The sequence below is a fragment of the Pyrus communis genome, chromosome 9, assembly GCF_963583255.1.
Source record: "Pyrus communis chromosome 9, drPyrComm1.1, whole genome shotgun sequence".
Lineage (NCBI taxonomy): Eukaryota > Viridiplantae > Streptophyta > Magnoliopsida > Rosales > Rosaceae > Pyrus > Pyrus communis.
Window position 1 is genome coordinate 5,021,958 of NC_084811.1, and position 19,740 is coordinate 5,041,697.

Genomic DNA, 19,740 nt, shown 5'->3' on the forward strand with positions numbered 1-19,740 from the left:
AAAAAATAGGTAGATGGGTAAAAAAAAAAAGTAAACGGATACGCGGTTATGGGTATGATTAATCGTTTATAAATGGTTATGGGTATGAGTATATCCGTTTATGTAAATACCCAACAGGTAAACGGTTATGGGTAAATAACCGCGGTTACCCGTCCGCCATAACCGTTGCCCATCCCTACCCATAAGCGCTTGGTTTATGAAATTCCATAGAACCAAATATACAGGAGAAATGGAATGAAATGAAAACGGTTTTATGGTATTCAAATGAAGGGCTTTTATGCAATTAACTAATATTCAGGATCATACTGAGCTTAGGTTTTTATTAGAGAAATTATTTCTGCTCATTTTTTCACCTCTTGCACCCCTTTTTTCAGAGAAATTTTTTATTATGATGGGAACATGGGCAATATACCACGTGTTTGTACGTAAGTGGTGAGAAATTTTACTTTTTAAGTTATTAACTTTTTAAAACACATATCCCCTCAGTTGTATAATGACACATGATGTATTTACCTCGTGTGCCGGTCACACAGACAAATCTCTCCTTTTTTGGGACCACTGTTAAATAAATTAAAGGAGAATCAAAATCCATAATAAAGAATAAATGAGCCATTAAGTAAAATTGAAAATAGGATATGTAGAAATCATATTTATTTTGTTGTAAGCCTTTATGTGAATGTAAGTATTGTAAGAGGCCTATATCGGATTACAAAATATTAATAGTGTTTTAACGGTTAAATCTTAGTTTGTTGTGTTTTTAAACACATATCTGACAGTTAAAAAGTCTAGAATAAATACTCTAATACAAAAGCGTCAGTAGGATAAAAACCTTCTTTTCTTTTCCTGCAGTGGTGTGATGCACAAAGCAATGAGGAAAAAGTTGGACATGGAAAAAGGTGATGGTAAAGTCATTGCGTTCGGATCGTTTCAACATCTTTTATACATTGTAGATAAAACTGCAGACTTGTAGGTCAACCTTTATCCTTTTGGCTTTTGAGGAGCTTTTAGAGCATTCCCACCGTAGCAAATTGCTCGGGGGACAGTGTGCAAAACAAAGGCCCGAGGGCCGGTGGCAGGCCTCCAGCGTGAGGAAGTCCGGCGGAAGGGGGAGGCCCGAGCAAAGGGCCCGTGAGGGATTGCCAGCCCTTGAGCCCGAGGTGGGGATGACGTCATGCTGACGCCACGGTGGCGTCAGCCTAATATTTTATTTTTTTGTGTCAGGCGCGTGCACCCCACCCGCGCGTGGGGGCGCGTCCCGACAGAAAAATCAGAAAAAAAGGGTTTTGTCAGTGACCGTTGGGAAGCCACGTGGCTTCCTACGGTGCGTTAGATCTTAACGGTCACTTAATGTGGACCGTTAGATCTCAACGGTAAAAAAAAAAATTAAGTCAGATTTAATATCCACCGTTCGATCTGAGATCAACGGTGGATATTAAAATGCTTTATAAATAAAAAAAATAAATGAAAAAATATTTTTAAAAATCTGAAAAGTTACCGTTGTGCCACGTGGCACAATCTGGAGCGTTGGAATTCAAATTTTTTTATATCCAACGGCAGAGATTAATTAATTGAATAAAAAATTAAAAAAAATTGTAAAAAATTCAAAAAAATTCAAAAAAATTCAAAAAAATATCTGAAAAATCTGAAAAAAAAATTGTAAAAAAAATTGTTTTTACTTTTCTATAAATACCTTCTCATTATCATCTACCTTACACAACAATCTCATATTTTCTCAACTACTTTCAATCACATTCCTTTCTTTGTCTCAAAGTTTGAATCCATTTTTTTTCAACAAAATGACCACTGGTGCAGGTACGAATTGGTCGCTTATTGAAGATGTTGCGTTGTGTACTAGCTGGGTTGAAGTTACTCATAGTTCGCTTACGGGTAATGAGATGCAGTTGCGAGAAATGTGGAGTCTTACCAAGAAAATTGGTGGGAAAAGAACCAAAGAATCGATGTCCAGTCGTTGGAAATTACTTAGCCAATTGTTTAGTACGTGGAGAGACGCTTTGGCACAAGCTGGTAGTAATATTCGAAGTGGAGAAAATTACTCGGATCAGGTAACAATATAATTTATTGTTTGTATTATTTATTTGTTACGTACAAAATTTATTATTTATTGTTACTTATTTGTTACATTATAATTATGTTGTTTGTATTATTTATTTTTTGTTTGTTTGTATTATTTATTTACTAAACTTGGAACTCTAGCCCCATGTTATGATTAACATGACATATATATATATACATATATATATATATATTTGCTAGTTACTTATTTTCATTAATATTATTTATTTGTTACTTATTTTCATTATTTACTAAACTTGAAGCCTTCTTACTTATTTTCATTATATTTGTTACTTATATATATATGTATATATTTGCTAGTTACTTATTTTCATTATAATTATTTATTTGTTACTTATTTTCATTATTTACTAAATTTGAAGCCTTCTTACTTATTTGTATTATTTATTTGTTACTTATTTTTATTGTGTAGGAACTTCAAGCACAAGCTTGGTACGCTGCCAAAACCAAAAGCAAAAATAAATCATTCAACCGGTGGGAATGTTGGAATATTGTCAAAGATTGTCCTAAATTTAGAATTGTGCACGTCGGTCCAGAAGTGCACATGAACAGCACCCCTCTACACTCTACACCCGATCATGTTAATGAAGATGATGCAGAACAAGTGCCCGAAACGCCCCTCCCTGAACAAGCGTCGGGTTCGACCCGTTTTCCAATTAGGCCTGAAGGTAAGAATGCTTCAAAGAGAAAAGGGAGTGCTTCGAAGAACGATTATGCAAAGTTCATGGAAGAACTTACTCGCCAAGGTGAATTGACTTTGGCGAGTGTTGGAAATATGCCCTGAAAGTCAATCTTTGGAAGAAACCTTTCAGGACAATGAATTGATGTATATATGACTCTTATACATCGGAAGGCAAAGATACTAATTAGGACTATCTCAATGAACAAAATATGTCCTAAATAGTGAATCCATGGACAATGGATCGATGGAAGAAGTAACCTAATGATGTTAGATTACAGAGACCTTCTTCTCATAACCATCATGTCCAAAAAGGTTCTTGGTCATAAGGATTGTCGGAGGGATACTGACAATCCATAGACCGGTACATACTATGTCTGCTTCAATTCGAAGGATGGAAAGTCTCATCCCATTCGTGTAGCGACACTAAGACAAGCATGTAGGTGCTCATTAAGGGAATGAGTTCACTGAACACAATCAAACGAGAGTACTTGCATGGAGGTCTACTCACATGTCAAGCAAGTAACTCTAATGGTTGGAATAATGTAAGTAATCCTTTGACCTGAGGCATCGTCGTTGTCTTGTGGTTAAGTACTTAATCTTTGATTATGTTAAAGTCATTCCATACGCGAGTGTCCAAGGCATCGTTGGGGTTAAGCCACTTAGCCATGAAGGCAAGTGAATGCGCAACAAGGAATCTCTAATCCTCGATAAGAAAGGATGAATACTCTAAGATATGATTCGGGAATCTTCGGCCGAAGTATCGAGCGTAATAAAGGAAAGCGTTCCTATACGTCTCAATTGAATCGTATAAGAAGGAATAATCACATTAGGGGTTTGACATTATAAATCCATACCCTAGTGATGTGATTGAGAGTATTGTTTTAGAGAAGGATCGAATTACATTGTAATTCCAACTGAATAGGTTCTCCGAATAAACTTCTACATTAGCTTGGGTAGCCATGATATATGTTTAGATGTCACTCATGGCTTGTGAGTTCTTCTAGATGATTAAATGTAGTCATCAAAGAAGAAGGTGAATTAAAAGTAAGTTTTAATTCACTAAGTGTATGGATTAAATATAATCAATTGGATTGGTGCCAATCACCTCACTGCCTTGCTAATTAGAACCTAAAAGATTGTTCACCAATACACTCTTGTAGTGAGTAACTAATGCATGATGGAAATAATTAATTGGATTAATTAAGTGTTTTGATTAATTTAGAAAGTCTAAAGAAATCATAAAAGCGATAAAGATCGTTTTGGGCTTAAAGAAACGTTCGGGTTTAATTAGGCCCATTGGGCCAAAACCCATTGGGCTTTTATTCAAGCATTGGATGACTTGAAATAATTAAAAGCCCAAAGCCCAAACCAAACACACATGGCCGGCCAAAGAGAGGAGAGAAGGTCAATTGTTGACTTGTTTCTTTATGTAATAAAAGGAACATAATAATGAAAGATGTAGGTGTGTGTTTTTAGATTATTAAAAACACAAAAGAGAAGAGAATATCAAACTCTCTCTAACAACAAAGGGCCGGCCACCATGGGGGAAAATTAGCTAATCATTTTATCACCCCTTTGGTTATTCCTTCATCTTTCTTATTACAAAGTGGGTGAGGATCTTTAGAGGTTTTCATATCTTTGGAAACTTGAAGAGAACCTAGGAGCACTTACTATACAAAGTGGAGGAAGCAAGGAGGGAGGCTAGGCTCAAGGAGTTTGAGGAGCAAAGATCTTGGAGGTGGTCCATCCTTGGTCTAAGATCTAGATCAAGAGGTATAAAACTAAACCTCTAGTTTGTTCTTCTTATAAATTTTGTTTTGATGCATCTTATATAAACCTATGCATCTTGAAGGGGATTTGCATGACTATAGCTTTGATAAAATGTATGACATGCTTCCGTTGCTTTCGTATATAAATTTTGAATTGTATATGCATGCTAGTCACTAGAAATCCCACATGAATCTCATAGATTTCCCTTCAGCGAGGGACCTGGCGAAAGATGAGGCTGATAAGGCTAGAGAGGCATCAAAACAAGCAGCTGTTGAGAGAGAATTTTATGCTAATGAGAGAGAAAGAGAGCTACTTAGGCAAGAAAGGGAACATGTTAGAGAAGAAAGATGGGCTCAACAAGATCGTGAGATTATGAACATGTCTTTAGAAGGGAAGTCTCCAAATTCAAAATATTTTTGGAAGTCAGAGAAAGCGGACGTGGTGCGAAGGAGGCGTGCAAGAGAAACGATAGCAAGCCAAGGTGGTTCTAGCACCACAAGAGAAGATCATCCTAGCACCACAAATTGGTTAAGTGATGATGAATAGAGTACTTTTTGTAATCGGAGCCCATAATTTTCCAATCACTTTGGGTTGTAATTTATTATTTATTGTTTGTATTATTTATGTTGTTTCCAATTTCTTGAATATTTATTCAAATTAATTTGGTAAGTTATTTATTAAAAGTCCATCATTCTAATTAAAAGTCCTTGTATAAAATAATTAAAAGTCCATCGTTCTAATTAAAAGTCCATGGTTCTAATTAAAAGTCCTTTACATAAACATAAACATACTAAGAATTACATATACTAAGAATTACATAAACATAAACATAAAAAAATTACATAAACATAAACATAAACATACTAAGAATTACATATACTAAGAATTACATAAACATAAACATAAAAAAAATTACATAAACATACCAAATAATAAAACACACCAAATAAAATAACATAAACATACCAAATTCAAAAAAACACACTAAATGAACTTAATTATCTTCAGCTTGTTTCAATGTCCACTGGTGCTCTATCAAGTTAATTTGTCGGGCATTGTGCATGTCTGGCATTTGAAATGCAGTATATCGTTGAATGAGCCTTTCATTGTAACGTCCATCCCTTTGTAATGGCTCATATTGCACGGGCTCATCGGTGGCGTCATGAGCACAATATATACGTGTTCTTGAATTGTTCATCGGGTCTGACTCATATTCATCAACATCTTCATAATCGTACTCATCTTCCACAATCATGTTGTGAAGAATGATGCACGTCATCATGATGGAGCGAAGCGACTCTACATCAAACAATCTGGCAGCACCCCTGACGATCGCCCAGCGAGCTTGGAGGATACCGAAACAACGCTCCACATCCTTCCTGCACCCCTCTTGACAGCTTGCAAAGTGTTTTTCCTTTGCACTCCGTGGACGTGGCATTGTTTTGACAAATGTTGACCAGCGGGGGTAGATGCCGTCAGCTAGGTAGTATGGCCCGTCGTACATACGTCCGTTGACCTCATACGTAACTTTTGGTGCCTTTCCTTGCAGGACATCGTTGAACACTGGGGATTGGGCAAGGACGTTGGTGTCATTTTGAGCTCCCGGGACCCCGAAAAAGGCGTGCCAAATCCATGTATCAAAAGATGCCACCGCCTCCAGAATGATACTTTTTGCTCATTTTCTATCCCCGTAAGCGCCTTGCCATGCACTTGGACAGTTTTTCCACGTCCAGTGCATACAATCAATGCTTCCAATCATCCCAGGAAAGCCACGCATCTCCGCCTTCTTCAACAGCCGCTCCAAGTCCATGTGTGTAGGTTTGCGGAGGTACTCAGCGGTGTAGATAGATTCGATTGCTCCGCAAAACCTCATCAGGGACTCAAGAATGGTTGATTGCCCCATCCTCGTTATCTTATCCACTTGGTCTGCAGATGCTCCATATGCAAGCATCCGCAAGGCAGCAGTAATTTTTTGCTTAGGCAGTAGACCCATAGCACCAAAAGCATTTTTTTTTTTGCACAAAATAAGAATCATGGTTGCAAACAGCAATCATGATTTTGTTGAACAAATGTCGTTCCATTCTAAAACGACGTCTAAAGTACGTATCAGGAAATGCACTATTAGGAACAAAATAATCATCCAATAGTTCCATACCTCGTTGTTGCCTGCTTCTATCAAGGTTTCCGGAACGGCTGGGTCTGCAGATCTGAGCCGCAGCTTGGATGACTCGACGGGAATGTGAGGCTCTGCCCCTTCTTACTTTGTCATCTCTCATTTGACGCTCCTCATCCTCTTCCCTCTCATTTCTTACCCCCTGGTGATTGAATGTTGCTTCTGATTCGTTAAACAATTCTTCCTCTTCCTGATTGAATTCCCACATCATCCTTGAGGAAGAAGAAGAAGACATTGAAAGAAAGAAACAGAAACTATGAATAATGATACAGATTTTTGTGAATAAGGAAGCAGAAACTATGAATAACTAGCCTCTTGCCACACGCATACGCGTGTGGCAATTGGCCTTTTTATATTAGATTATGTCTTTTAATTTTTTTTTAAACAACTATTTTATATTTTTATTAAAAAATTATTCATAAAAAAAAAATGAAGCAAAACCATGAAACCGCCCACTAACATGGGAGTTTTTTTTTAATTAAAGTTTTAAATTTAAAATTCATTCAAAATTAAAATGTGGTGAATTACTTTAAATTCTTATGGTTCAATTGTAATTTTAAGAATTCTTGAAGGACAATTTTTGGTATTTTGAATGTTTCACCTTTTAATCCTTCTCACTTTATATATATAGATGATAGAGAGCTTGAGAATTTTGGTGTGAGATTTGTGAGGATGGATGGTGGATTATATAGAGGATTCAGAAAGGATTAGGTTGTGCATAATGCCACGTGGCATCCCGTCATTCGTTACAAATCTGATGGAAATCTATCCTCAAAAATTGTAAACAGATTATGACACGTGGCATGCCGTCATTCGTTAAAAATCTGATGGAAATCTATCCTCAAAGATTGTGAACCGATTATGACACGTGGCGCGACGTGATTGGTTAATAATCTTATCAGAAATCTATCACCAATAATTGTATTATTTTGTAATATTTTGTATTATTTAATAATACTTCGGATAATGACACGTGGCGCAACGAGAACGATTAAAAATCTTATCCGATATTACAATTAAAATTATTTTGTATTATTTTATAAATAAAAAAAATACTAATATTTTATTGCCTATTACCAGAGCTATTGAAGTGTAACGGTGGAGATGCAAATTCTATTGCCAGGGCTACTTACTGTTCATTAAGGGCAGTTACTGTTCATTAGGTGGATTGAATAGTGTATTGCCAGAGGGGAGGGCTCCAACGCTGGAGTTGCTCAGAGAGAGAGAGAGAGAGAGAGAGAGAGAGAGAGAGAGAGAGAGAGAGAGAGAGAGAGAGAGAGAGAGAGAGAGAGAGAGAGAGAGAGAGAGAGAGAGAGTGTGTGTGTGAGTGAGGATGGCACTGAGCCTTTGTCTACCTCACTTTGATTCTTGTAGGACCCCTTGAAATGCCCTTGTACTTATTCGAATGCTGCACTGCATGTTTGTTGTGTATCGTGGATGGCTCAGTTTATGCAGCAATTTGACCTCGATGCATTGCAGCAATCCATGAATTAAATTAACTTCACAGCAGATTATGTACAAAATTAAGAGAGTTGTACATCCCCAAATGTAATGTTATTTAGTTGGAAATTGGAACTTTGAACGTTTTGAAAAAAAATACTTTTAAATTAAAAATTAGTTAAATTATTCGTAAACGTAGGTGTCAATATCAGAACTAAGTCTAAAATTCTTAGAATTTGAGGTTAACTATTCAAACTTCGCACGATCTGAAGGGAAAGTATTTTTAAATTAAATTAGTTGAGTCATCCATAACGTATGCATCAATATTGGAAATAAGCCTTAAATTCTTAGAATTTGAGGTAAACCATTCAATGGGGCTTTATGCTTCTCTGTATATGCTCTGAGGGTTTTCGATTTGAATGGCATTGGGGGGGGGATTTGATGGCCTCCCGGTTTTCGCAATCCTCGGTGGTGGTGGTCTCCAGCCAGTTGGACGACTGCGCCTCCAGCCACGATGACGGAGATTTGAGCTCGCAGAGAAGGGAATCAGAAACTGCCAGTAGTAGCTATGGAAATGCCACCGCTACCACCGCCACAAGCTTGGCCTACTTGCCCCAAACCACTGTATTGTGTGAACTTCGGCACAATGCTTTCGAGGCTTGCGTGCCCACCGGACCATCGGAATGGCGGCCTAAAGACCGAGTAAGCCCCTTTTTTCAGTACATGCTCTTCGTATTTCTGAAACTGAAATCTGTAGATAAAATCCCAGCAATTCAAATTAAAGTTGTTATGAAAAATTGTTAATTTGTTTATGTAAAAATCAGGTATTTGTATTGTGGCTAGGAAGTTTTAACATTCCCTCGCTAATTTTGTTCTTTTGAATTTGTAATCATCACATACTTTGGTGGTACAACCCAACAACTTGGTTTTGAATTAGGTTTCGATCAATGGGTTGTTTGAATAATTCCATTTTTAGTTTGATAGGAAAGAAAAGTTTGTCAATTTCTCATATTTAGGTTTCGATCAATGGGAAGTGACTTTCACACTCCCAGATTTCTCCTTCTGCACTCCTCAACAAAAAACCAAAGTGTATACGTCATGTGGTCTCGACGAAAGTGATAACTGAACAATTCTTAAAAAGGAGTAATCACTCAAGAAACCACCTTGTACGCAATTCATTTTCCAGTCATATCCGGCTGGAAGCTGCTGATTGTAAGGACAGGTTTTTCTTTTTCCTGCCCTCTTAATGGCCAGGTTCTTTTCAGCTGGCTATTACCACTAGTTTTTGTTGCTGTGTGATCCATTCAAACCTCCCACAGATACGTGACATTTTCTTTTTGCAATTTGTTACAGAAGGATGTGTGGCTATCCTGAGAATTTAAACCACCATTACTTGTGTGATGTATCACATGACAGGCAGAATTAGTACAATGGTTGGTGAACTTTGATTCGAGAAAAATGATTTTGTACGGTTTTGGAATGTCTATGATCAATCCCATGTTCTTGACTCTATTATTGAGACTAATAAAGGACACAACTTCTGCTTTTATCTTTGTTTCCAAATTTTCACTGCGCAAACCATTAGAAATTTTGAAGACTTTTCTTATGCAGTTTTACCAGTGATCATAAGTTGGTTAGGGGTAGTAATGGAAGTCACACAGATAGCCTAGCTGCCCCTTGCGGTCTAGCCTGTAGGTGACTTTGGTGGCACTGTCAATGTTGGTTGAACTATTATCTGAGGAAAACCTGATCTTTATATAGGATTTTAGAATTTAGACACTAATTTCTGTTGTAGAATTGCTAATTTAGGTTTTTTGTTATGAACTTTCAACCCTATTCTTCAACGACGGCATTGAAGGAATTCTTAAATATAACTGTTTCCTTTAAAAAATACAGCTACAATATTCTTTCCGGGGATAGCCAAAGCTTAAAGTAATTCTTACTCGGAGCTATTCGATTTGTTGATCTTAGTTTCTTGTTTTTGTTCCGACTGAAGACGCTCACAATATTGTACTCGTTAATTTGTGCTTATTTTGGTTTAACTTTCAACTTCTTTGCAGATGAAGACGGGATGTGTAGCTCTGGTATTATGTTTAAACATTAGCGTTGATCCGCCCGATGTAATTAAGATATCTCCCTGTGCCAGAATGGAGTGCTGGATAGGTGCTTTTACGCTGCTGATTTTTACTCTTGCTTTAGTTTGTTGGTAGTGTATTGGTTATTAATTCTGTTCTTTAACCGTTTCGGTTGTCTTGTTGAGTTTCTTACTTGTTGGACTTGGTGTAGAGTGCGTGAGTTCTAGATTCTCTAATTCATTTTCAATACCAAAGCACCCTTGGCATGCTATGGCTAATAATTCTACAGTGCATGACGTAAAAGATTGATTTAAGTTTCACTAAATATGACATATTCCTTAGTGGAGTTTGAATTGATCTTTTGTTAACATCTTCTTGTACCCATTATTAAATATAATGGTATATACATGTTGCCAAGGGGGAATGATACACAGTTGTGGGGTCTACAAGCATTATAACTTAGACACAACCAAACACTTTGACTTTTATTATCCCTTTGGCAACGTAATGTTTTTGGATATTATATTTTTTTTGTTTGTCAAGTTTACCATGCTGTTAACATTTTTATTGTGTGTTCAGATCCATTTGCTATGGCTCCACAAAAAGCTCTTGAAACAATTGGTAAAACCTTGAGTCAACAGTACGAAAGGTGGCAACCAAGGGTGAGACAGTTTTTGTTTTCTTTGTGCATGCTAAAATTAACTTTTAATTTTGTTGTCTAAAATTAACTTTTAATTTTGTTTGATAATATGCGACCAGGCTCGCTACAAGGTTCAGCTTGATCCTACAGTAGAAGAAGTGAAGAAACTTTGTAATACATGCCGCAAATATGCCAAGTCTGAGAGAGTTCTTTTCCATTATAATGGACATGGTGTACCCAAGCCAACTGCTAATGGTGAAATTTGGCTCTTTAATAAGGTTTTTACCAATTTGAAGCCTGCTGTTTTGTTCCTTACTATCTTTAAATAATGTTTTGTAGTTCTGATTTAGTTTTTATTGGGTGCAGAGTTATACACAGTATATCCCCTTGCCAATTAGTGACCTTGATTCCTGGTTGAAGACACCTTCACTATATGTGTTTGATTGTTCTGCTGCTGGGCTGATAGTCAATTCTTTCGTTGAGGTATCCTACAGTGCAGTTATGAATGTTTATGTAAATTTGATATTTTAGGTTTCCAAGATGTCTGAACTGGTATTAGTAATTCGTATAGACTTCAATGTAATAGTTGGATTTTTTTTGGTTAGCTTTATGATTGGGGTGGCTCTAGCTCATCTGGATCTGCAAGGGATTGTATCCTGCTAGCGGCTTGTGAAGCACACGAGACTCTTCCACAGAGTGCTGAATTTCCTGCTGATGTGTTTACTTCTTGCCTCACAACTCCCATCAAGACGGCATTAAGATGGTGAAGCTTGTTCTCCTTGTTTTGTTACAAGAAGTGATTATTGGTCTTAAGTTTTGTCTACTGTTAGGAGTTGTACTTCATCCACTAGGCTGTTTGTACAATTACTGTCATTGATTATAATTTCTCATGCTTTCACTTTTTGTTTCTCTCTTTGTTATGTTCTAGTGGTCTATATGTTTCTACTTATTGGATTGTTATGTATTCTCTCAGGTTCTGCACACGATCATTACTTCATGAGTCTCTTGATTATTCGCTAATAGATAAAATCCCTGGCTGTCAAAATGACCGGAAAACGCTTTTGGGCGAGTTGAATTGGATTTTTACTGCGGTCACTGATATGGTTGCATGGAATGTTCTCCCTCATGGTAGTTTTTTTTTTCTTTTCTGCTGTACTGTTATCTAATGTTTTTGAACTGGATGTTCATTTATGTCTGCTTTGGTGACAGTACATCGATGTAATACTCAGTTCTGTGTTGCAGATCTTTTCCAGAGACTGTTCAGACAAGACCTGCTAGTTGCCAGCCTTTTTCGTAATTTTTTACTTGCTGAGCGAATTATGCGATCTGCAAATTGCTCTCCGATCTCTCACCCACAGTTGCCTCCAACCCATCAGCATCATTTGTGGTACTAAAGGAGAGAATTTTTCAGTCATGCTTCATATGTTAGTTAAATCAATTGTCACCTCTTTTGCTTATGCTAACTGCAGGGATGCATGGGACATGGCTGCTGAGATATGCCTTTCTCAGCTTCCACTATTGGTTGAGGATCCTAATGCGGAGTTCCAGGTGTGCTTCTGGGTTCTTTTTATGCAAGTTTGTTGCATTTTTTATGTTATGCAGTTAGGTTCCTTACAGTGTTACGTGGGATTAGATATTTATATGACTTTCCTGTTTTGTATTTTTGTGACATGCCTGACATTCACTTTGATCATTATATTTTTGCTTTATTCAAGCCAAGCCCATTTTTCACTGAGCAGTTGACTGCTTTTGAGGTATGGCTTGACCATGGGTCTGAAAACAAGAAACCACCAGAGCAATTGCCTATTGTTCTTCAGGTATGATATTATACTTATCACTTTTTAGTTTGGTACTAAAGCATTCTGGGATATAGGTATTATGTATGCTTTCTTTCTTTATATCATGTCTAATTGATTTTGTTTTTAAAGTTGGCTGAAAATAGTAATCTTGAGGTCGTTTGTATCCTGTTTGAGACAATTGATATAAAGTTCCTTAATAAGGTGTGTTTGGTAACAGTACCTTATTTGTAAACCCAGCTGTGAAATAATTGGGAAAAATTACATGGTAGTCCTAGGGAGTATTGGTTGAGTTCATTTCTATTGAGATGATAACAGAGTAGTGCCATAGACTGTAAGTTGTGGTGGTGTAATTTGGCTTGAAGAGCGGTTCTACTTTTCTTCGTTATGTTGATTCAACTTGCTGGTTTGTTATTCATTCATGTATCATTGTATTAAGTTCATTCTCTGCCTTTTTTTTTTTTGTTTTGTTTTGTTTTTTTTTTTTTTTCCTTCTGTTTCTTAATAATCCCTGACTGAATAACATCTGTATTTAAGGTATTACGCAGTCAATGCCACCGATTTCGAGCTCTGGTTCTTCTTGGAAGATTCCTTGATATGGGACCCTGGGCTGTAGATCTGGTATGTGTTGTCATTTGAAAATGTTCTGTCTTGTTAAGTCTATGTTGGTTGAGAGCAATATTTTGATGTTCTTTAAAAATTTCACATTTCTGTTTTCTAGGGCTTGTCTGTTGGGATTTTTCCGTATGTTCTGAAGCTGTTGCAAACGACACCTGAACTACGACAAATTCTTGTATTTATATGGACAAAAATTCTTGCTCTTGATAAGGTATGCCTAGATTACTGCAGCACATTCTTTCTCCAGATGTTTATAATTGCTTTCATTGTGACATGCTCTTAATAAGAATTTGCTACTGTCACATACTATCTTGATACCTGCTTCTAATCTTAGAATTTGCTACTGTTACATACTATCTTAATACCTGCTTCTAATCTTAGGCATCAATGTCTCCATATCAAAACTCTTTGTCATCAACAATTTGTGAAGCATGTGCTTCTTTGCTTTATTCCTGATGGGTCATGAACTTAAGCTCTATTTTCGATCCATTTTTGTTTATAAGTTCCCTTCTGGTGCCATATGCCTGCCCCCTTTCAGTTCCTCAGTTAGTACCACAGTAGTAATCACACATTTTTTATTTTTATTTTTTGGTGGAATCAGTCATGTCAGGTTGATCTAGTGAAGGATGGGGGTCATACATATTTCATTAGGTTTCTTGATAGTATGGAAGCATATCCAGAACAGCGTGCAATGGCTGCTTTTGTTTTAGCTGTAATTGTCGATGGGCATAGACGTGGGCAGGAGGCTTGTATTGAAGCAGGTTTGATACATGTTTGCTTGAAGCACCTTCAGGGTTCAACTCTAAATGATACACAGACAGAACCACTATTTCTTCAGTGGCTTTGCCTCTGTCTGGGAAAGCTGTGGGAGAATTTTACAGAGGCCCAAATATTTGGTTTGCAGGCAGATGCCCCTGCAATATGTGCACCTCTACTTTCTGAGCCCCAACCAGAGGTAAACTTTGACTATATAGACTCTATTTTTAACCAATGACATTTTTGGGCTATGTAACCTAGTCACTGAGATTGTTCTATTTCAGGTTAGAGCTTCTGCTGTTTTCGCACTGGGTACCCTGCTTGATGTGGGTTCAGGCTCATGTAGAGATGGTGTTGGTGGAGAAGAAGAATACGATGATGATGAAAAGATTAGAGCTGAAATTAGTATTGTTAGAAGTCTATTAAGTGTTGCTTCAGATGGCAGCCCTCTGGTCAGGGCCGAAGTTGCTGTTGGTATGTGATTAGCCATCTGATAATCAATTAAACATACTTGTTTGGTTGGAATTTTATTGCTTTTGGGTAATAAATATGCACTAGATTTTCTGTCACCAGTACATACCCTAGTGTTCTTTCCTTTCCTTCTTTCCCCTCATTCAAAACAACAGAGGGATTGTTTTACAGGGCCCTGAGATTTAATTGATCATCAAGAGATTTCTTGTAGGAAGTTGATTTGAGTAAACTTTATCTTCTTTACAGCACTGGGACACTTTGCCTTTGGCCACAACAGGCACCTCAAGTCAATAGCTGCTGCATATTGGAAGCCACAATCTAATTCCTTCCCCTCTTTGGCTCATATTAAAGGTAATGTTGTTTCATCTCAAATTGATCCACTGTTGAGAGGGACCAATGATAACTCATTGGGTCGAGATGGGAGAGTCTCCACCAGCAGCCCTCTAGTGAGTTCTGGAATTATGCATGGATCACCGTTGTCTGACGATTCATCTCATCATTCTGATTCTGGAATATTAAATGATGGTGTGAGCAATGGTGTTGTCAACCACTCAACACCTAAACCCCTGGACAATGCAATGTATTCGCAGTGTGTATTGGCTATGTGTACCTTAGCCAAGGATCCATCTCCATGCATTGCAAGCCTTGGTAGGCGGGTTTTGGCCATTATAGGGATTGAACAAGTGGTGGCCAAACCCGTAAAGCCCACTGGTAACAGTGTTCGACCTGGTGAATCCATTACAGCAACTCCGACCCCCAGTTTTGGTGGATTAGCTCGGTCTTCTTCATGGTTAGATATGAATGGAGGTAACAATACGAGAATTACTTACTTTTTCTCCCAGTCATTGTCCTTTTTATTTATTGCAGGTTCTAACATTAGTATATTAAAACATCAATGGAGCTGGGGGGTAAAAAGTATCTTGGAAGTTATTCTTTAACCTGACATTGAGCTCCATTTGATTTTGGTGATGTATGGTATTGCTAGTTAGTTTAATCTATCTATGCACTTCTAGTCTCTTTGTTTAGTAACCGATTTTTGACAGGTCACATGCCATTCCGAACTCCTCCTGTCAGCCCTCCTCGGCCAAATCATGTAGCTGGAATACGGAGAGTATGCTCTTTAGACTTCAGGCCTCATCTAATGATTCCAGATTCTGGATTAGCAGATCCACTTCTAGGTTTTGGGGGAACTTCTGGAACCTCGGAACGCAGTTTTCTTCCTCAATCAACCATCTACAATTGGAGTTGCGGGCACTTTTCCAAGCCACTTCTCATTGTGGCAGATGACAGTAAAGAAGTACTAAGTAGAAGAGAGGAGAGAGAGAAATTTGCCTTGGAGCACATTGCTAAATGCCAGCACTTTTGTTGGTTTTCTTCTCTAATTCTTCCTTTTGCTCTTTATCTTTTAGTTTTGTTTATCATTATTTAGGCTCTTTTGTGGAATTAATGTATCTTCCATGTTCGTGGTCAGCTGTGAGCAAGCTTAATAATCAAATTGCTAGCTGGGACACCAAGTTTGAGACGGGTACAAAAGCAATCTTGCTGAAACCATTTTCTTCTATTGTGGTCGCTGCAGACGAGAATGAGCAAATCAGGTGTGTAGGTTATCACTTTTTTAAAATTTCACCTTTTAATATTTATGTAATGTGTGGGTAATGTTCATTCTATGTTTTCTTTATTCGTCACGATAAACTTTCATAGACAGAAACAGCTGTGATTGAAATAGTATCATATGAAATTGTCTTTTTCTTCTGTTGTTTAGTTTAGTTTTGTACGATTATTAATAGGTATCCTTTTAATATATGCATCAATATTTGATGAATGATGGAGGGTTGCTACCTTGTTTGAAAAATGAAATGGCCTCTCTTTGTCAAACTATGAGGTTTTGTTTGGGTTTTGGGTAACTATTGGGTGCATATGTATTCTTGTATGAGTGAATTTGGTTCATATTGCTAAGATTTATTGATTACCCTCAGTCTTTGACTATGTAGTCATGTTTATGTTTTGGTGGTTATTTCTTCATAGGGTGTGGAATTACCAAGAGCAGGAGGCTACCCTTCTCAACAGCTTCAATAATCATGATTTTCCTGACAAAGGAATCTCCAAGCTCTGCCTTGTCAATGAGCTTGATGACAGCTTGCTTCTTGCTGCTTCAAGTAATATTCTATACTACTGAAAAACTAGCTTCTTCGTCAGGAAGGGCGCTATCATTGAACCTTTCTAAATAAGTTGCACCTTTTTGCGGTCATATAATTAGGTGATGGAAACATTCGAATTTGGAAAGATTACACTTTGAAGGGTCAACAGAAGCTTGTCACCGCATTTTCTTCAACTCAAGGTCATAAACCTGGGGTGCGAAGTTTGAATGCTGTTGTGGATTGGCAACAACAATCTGGATATCTGGTACTTCCTCTCTTTAAGATGTAATACGTTAGGGCTATAGGACAAGTTCTGTTTCATTTTGTGATTCTTGTTCTTTGTTGTGAATAATGTTTTGATTACTTCTGCATTGCTTCATTTGCTAGTATGCTTCTGGTGAACTATCACCCATTATGCTTTGGGATCTGGATAAAGAGCAGCTTATTAATTCTATTCCTTCTTCATCAGATTGTAGCATCTCAGCACTGGTGAGTATTTACCACCTCAACTTACATTCGACATCTGAATTTACAGCTGTTTTTTAATCAATTTACAGACGTATGGATTTGGCTATTGATTTTGCAATCTAGAAAATGAATGGTTTAATAATGACTGATTCCTGCATTGTCTGTTAGTCTGCTTCTCAAGTTCACAGGGGTCACTTTGCAGCTGGTTTTGTAGATGGTTCTGTCAGACTTTATGATGTGCGAACTCCTGAAATGTAAGCTCTTCATGTCTCCTGTGGCAAATATATGACTTATGTTCTTTGCGAAAGTGTTGCAACTAACTGCAAATGATAAGTGACAAATAGTTAAATTTGCAGACCTAGATGTACAGTTTCTTCATGTCTGGTGCTGTCACTGTACATTTGTCCCTCCATAAGTAAACAACAAACGTAAACAATAAACAAACGTATTAGTATGCTACTGCGTTTGAGTTCAGCTCCTCACTAACCTTGGATTTCTTAATGTGGTGCTGATTATTTGCTAAGCTAGTGTTTTGTGCTGTTTTGTGTGTTTGTAAATCTTAGGCTTGTCTGTTCAACCCAGCCACACACTCAGAAGGTGGAAAGAGTTGTGGGGATCGGCTTTCAACCCGGACTTGATCCTTCCAAGGTAAGTGGAGAGACCCTTGTTTGATATTGTTTCTGAAGTTATTCCGATAGAAAGTGAAACTTACATGAAATTCTCATCTTCATCCAGATTGTAAGTGCATCTCAAGCTGGTGACATTCAGTTCCTTGATATCAGAAACGACAGGGATGCCTACCTCACGATTGAAGCTCACAGGGGTTCACTGACTGCTTTAGCTGTTCATAGGCATGCCCCACTCATTGCCAGTGGCTCAGCCAAACAGCTCATGAAAGTCTTCAGTTTGGAGGGTGAACAATTAGGCACAATAAGATACTACCCTTACTTTATGGCCCAAAAGATTGGTCCTGTTAGTTCCCTAGCCTTCCATCCCTACGAAGTGCTGCTTGCAGCTGGTGCTGCAGATGCTTTTGCATCCATTTATGCTGATGACAACTCTCAAGCTAGATGAAAATTCTAATTGCAATCTTGCTGTTACTGTTCACTCGGTGCATCTGTGCCGTCATGATATAAGATTCCACTGCCCCAATTCTTCTTTGACGTCAATGGGTGCATCTGGAAGCATTGGCAGATGACGATTTGGTGGTGTTGATATATGATGGCAGCGCTGATGGCACCATGGGGGCTACTGCCTAGGCCAATTGGGATTTTATCAGTATCTCGACTTCTGGTGATGGTTGCTTACGTAGTTATTGGTGATCGTGTGCTGAAGACACCTGCAGAGGCCGAAACTGTACATGCAATGGACAAGATGAAAGGTTCGTGTTAAGCTCTTCAATTCTCAATTCGTGCTTTGATGCTAACTCATCTGCAAATTTATCTTTACTTTGTTTTTCCTTTTATTATTGAGATCAGGGAGTCGTGATTGGCAAAGGTCTTTTTTTCTACTATCTTAGCAATCATAACAAACTGGTGACTGACATGTAATTTCAAACATTTCTAGCAACTGTGTTGCTTTTGTTTTTCCTGGCTGCAGATTTTCTTGCGGATACAATGGACTACACGATGTCGAAAATTTGAAGGCTCAAATCTAATTGTAGATATAGAGTGTCTAATTATCATTCACCAACGGTCTAAGTAACGATTGTTTGGATGGATATTTAATGTTGGGCTTATTGCGGATGAAGGCCCAAGAACGTGAAAAGTAGAAGGAGAATTGGGCTCACACAATTGGCAGCCCATGAAGAATTGAAAATCATTTTTTTTCCCAAGAAATAGGCAGCAAGCCTATGTGAAGTGACAAGTGACAGAGGGCAGCTCACCCCCAGCAAAAAGTATTTTTCCATGACATGGATAGGTAAATAACAAAAGTAGATGGTGACTCACCATACTCTGGAATCTATCACCAAAAGGGGAGGCTTGGACAATCGGGCTAGAAGGTCTATAAAAGTAGTGAGGGATGCAAACAGAAGGGCTCTCAACCAATCAATCAAAAAACATTCAACTCTGCACTCTAATAGCAAGAAACCAGAAAGTTATAGTTTGTTCAACCTTTACTCCTATGTTGTAGTATCAAATCTCTTTAGGTAAACTCAGTTTATGTTCCATTTTCTAAGACTTCAATCCCTGTAAAACACAAAGAGAATAGTTGCAAGAAGATGAACCTTGCCTGACAAGGTTGTAATCTTGCCCGAGTTTCTTTTGTTTGTACTTACCTAAAATAGATATGTCGTTTTTGCATCTTTCATTGGATCCTACATGATTTTCAATTGCCTTCATTCAAAGTTTCATCTAAGATTAATCTTGCTAAACTAATTAATCTAGCTTCTTTATTGTTAGTCTAAAACTGTAACTAAAGAAATAACTTGATGGGTCTTGGACTCCCTTTAATTAGACATATGATATTATGAGTAAAGTCCTTGTTTACAAGGCAAGAAAAAAGAACTTTGACAGACTTAACCCATTTGTGAACAACCTAATCGAACTAAAAAGTCGAAGTAACTTGTGGCGCAATTAATCAATCCATTTAATAATTGAAAAGAACAATATGTTATAC

At 37.6% G+C, this 19,740-nt stretch overlaps 1 protein-coding gene across 4 annotated transcripts; it reads left to right on the top strand.

Moving 5' to 3' along the window:
• The first annotated feature begins 8,209 nt into the window (after nt 1-8,209).
• On the top strand, nt 8,210-19,424 carry LOC137745269 (regulatory-associated protein of TOR 1-like). 4 transcript variants are annotated; one of them, XR_011069672.1, is made up of 24 exons: nt 8,210-8,861; nt 10,220-10,322; nt 10,814-10,896; nt 10,994-11,152; nt 11,241-11,357; nt 11,480-11,637; nt 11,848-12,002; nt 12,117-12,261; nt 12,344-12,422; nt 12,590-12,691; nt 13,208-13,291; nt 13,392-13,499; nt 13,890-14,243; nt 14,329-14,518; nt 14,762-15,322; nt 15,559-15,879; nt 15,987-16,110; nt 16,541-16,671; nt 16,773-16,918; nt 17,041-17,142; nt 17,290-17,375; nt 17,685-17,769; nt 17,857-18,502; nt 18,688-19,424. XR_011069672.1 is itself a non-coding variant. In XM_068485187.1 (23 exons), exons 1-23 carry the CDS (start codon nt 8,541-8,543, stop codon nt 18,193-18,195), a joined length of 4,053 nt encoding a protein of 1,350 aa, XP_068341288.1. In that variant the 5' UTR covers nt 8,210-8,540; the 3' UTR covers nt 18,196-19,424. The 4 variants fall into 4 exon arrangements, 1 of the variants encoding a protein (XP_068341288.1); XR_011069673.1 differs by having other exon boundaries at nt 18,721-19,424; XR_011069674.1 differs by having other exon boundaries at nt 12,614-12,691.
• The last annotated feature ends 316 nt before the right edge of the window (nt 19,425-19,740 follow it).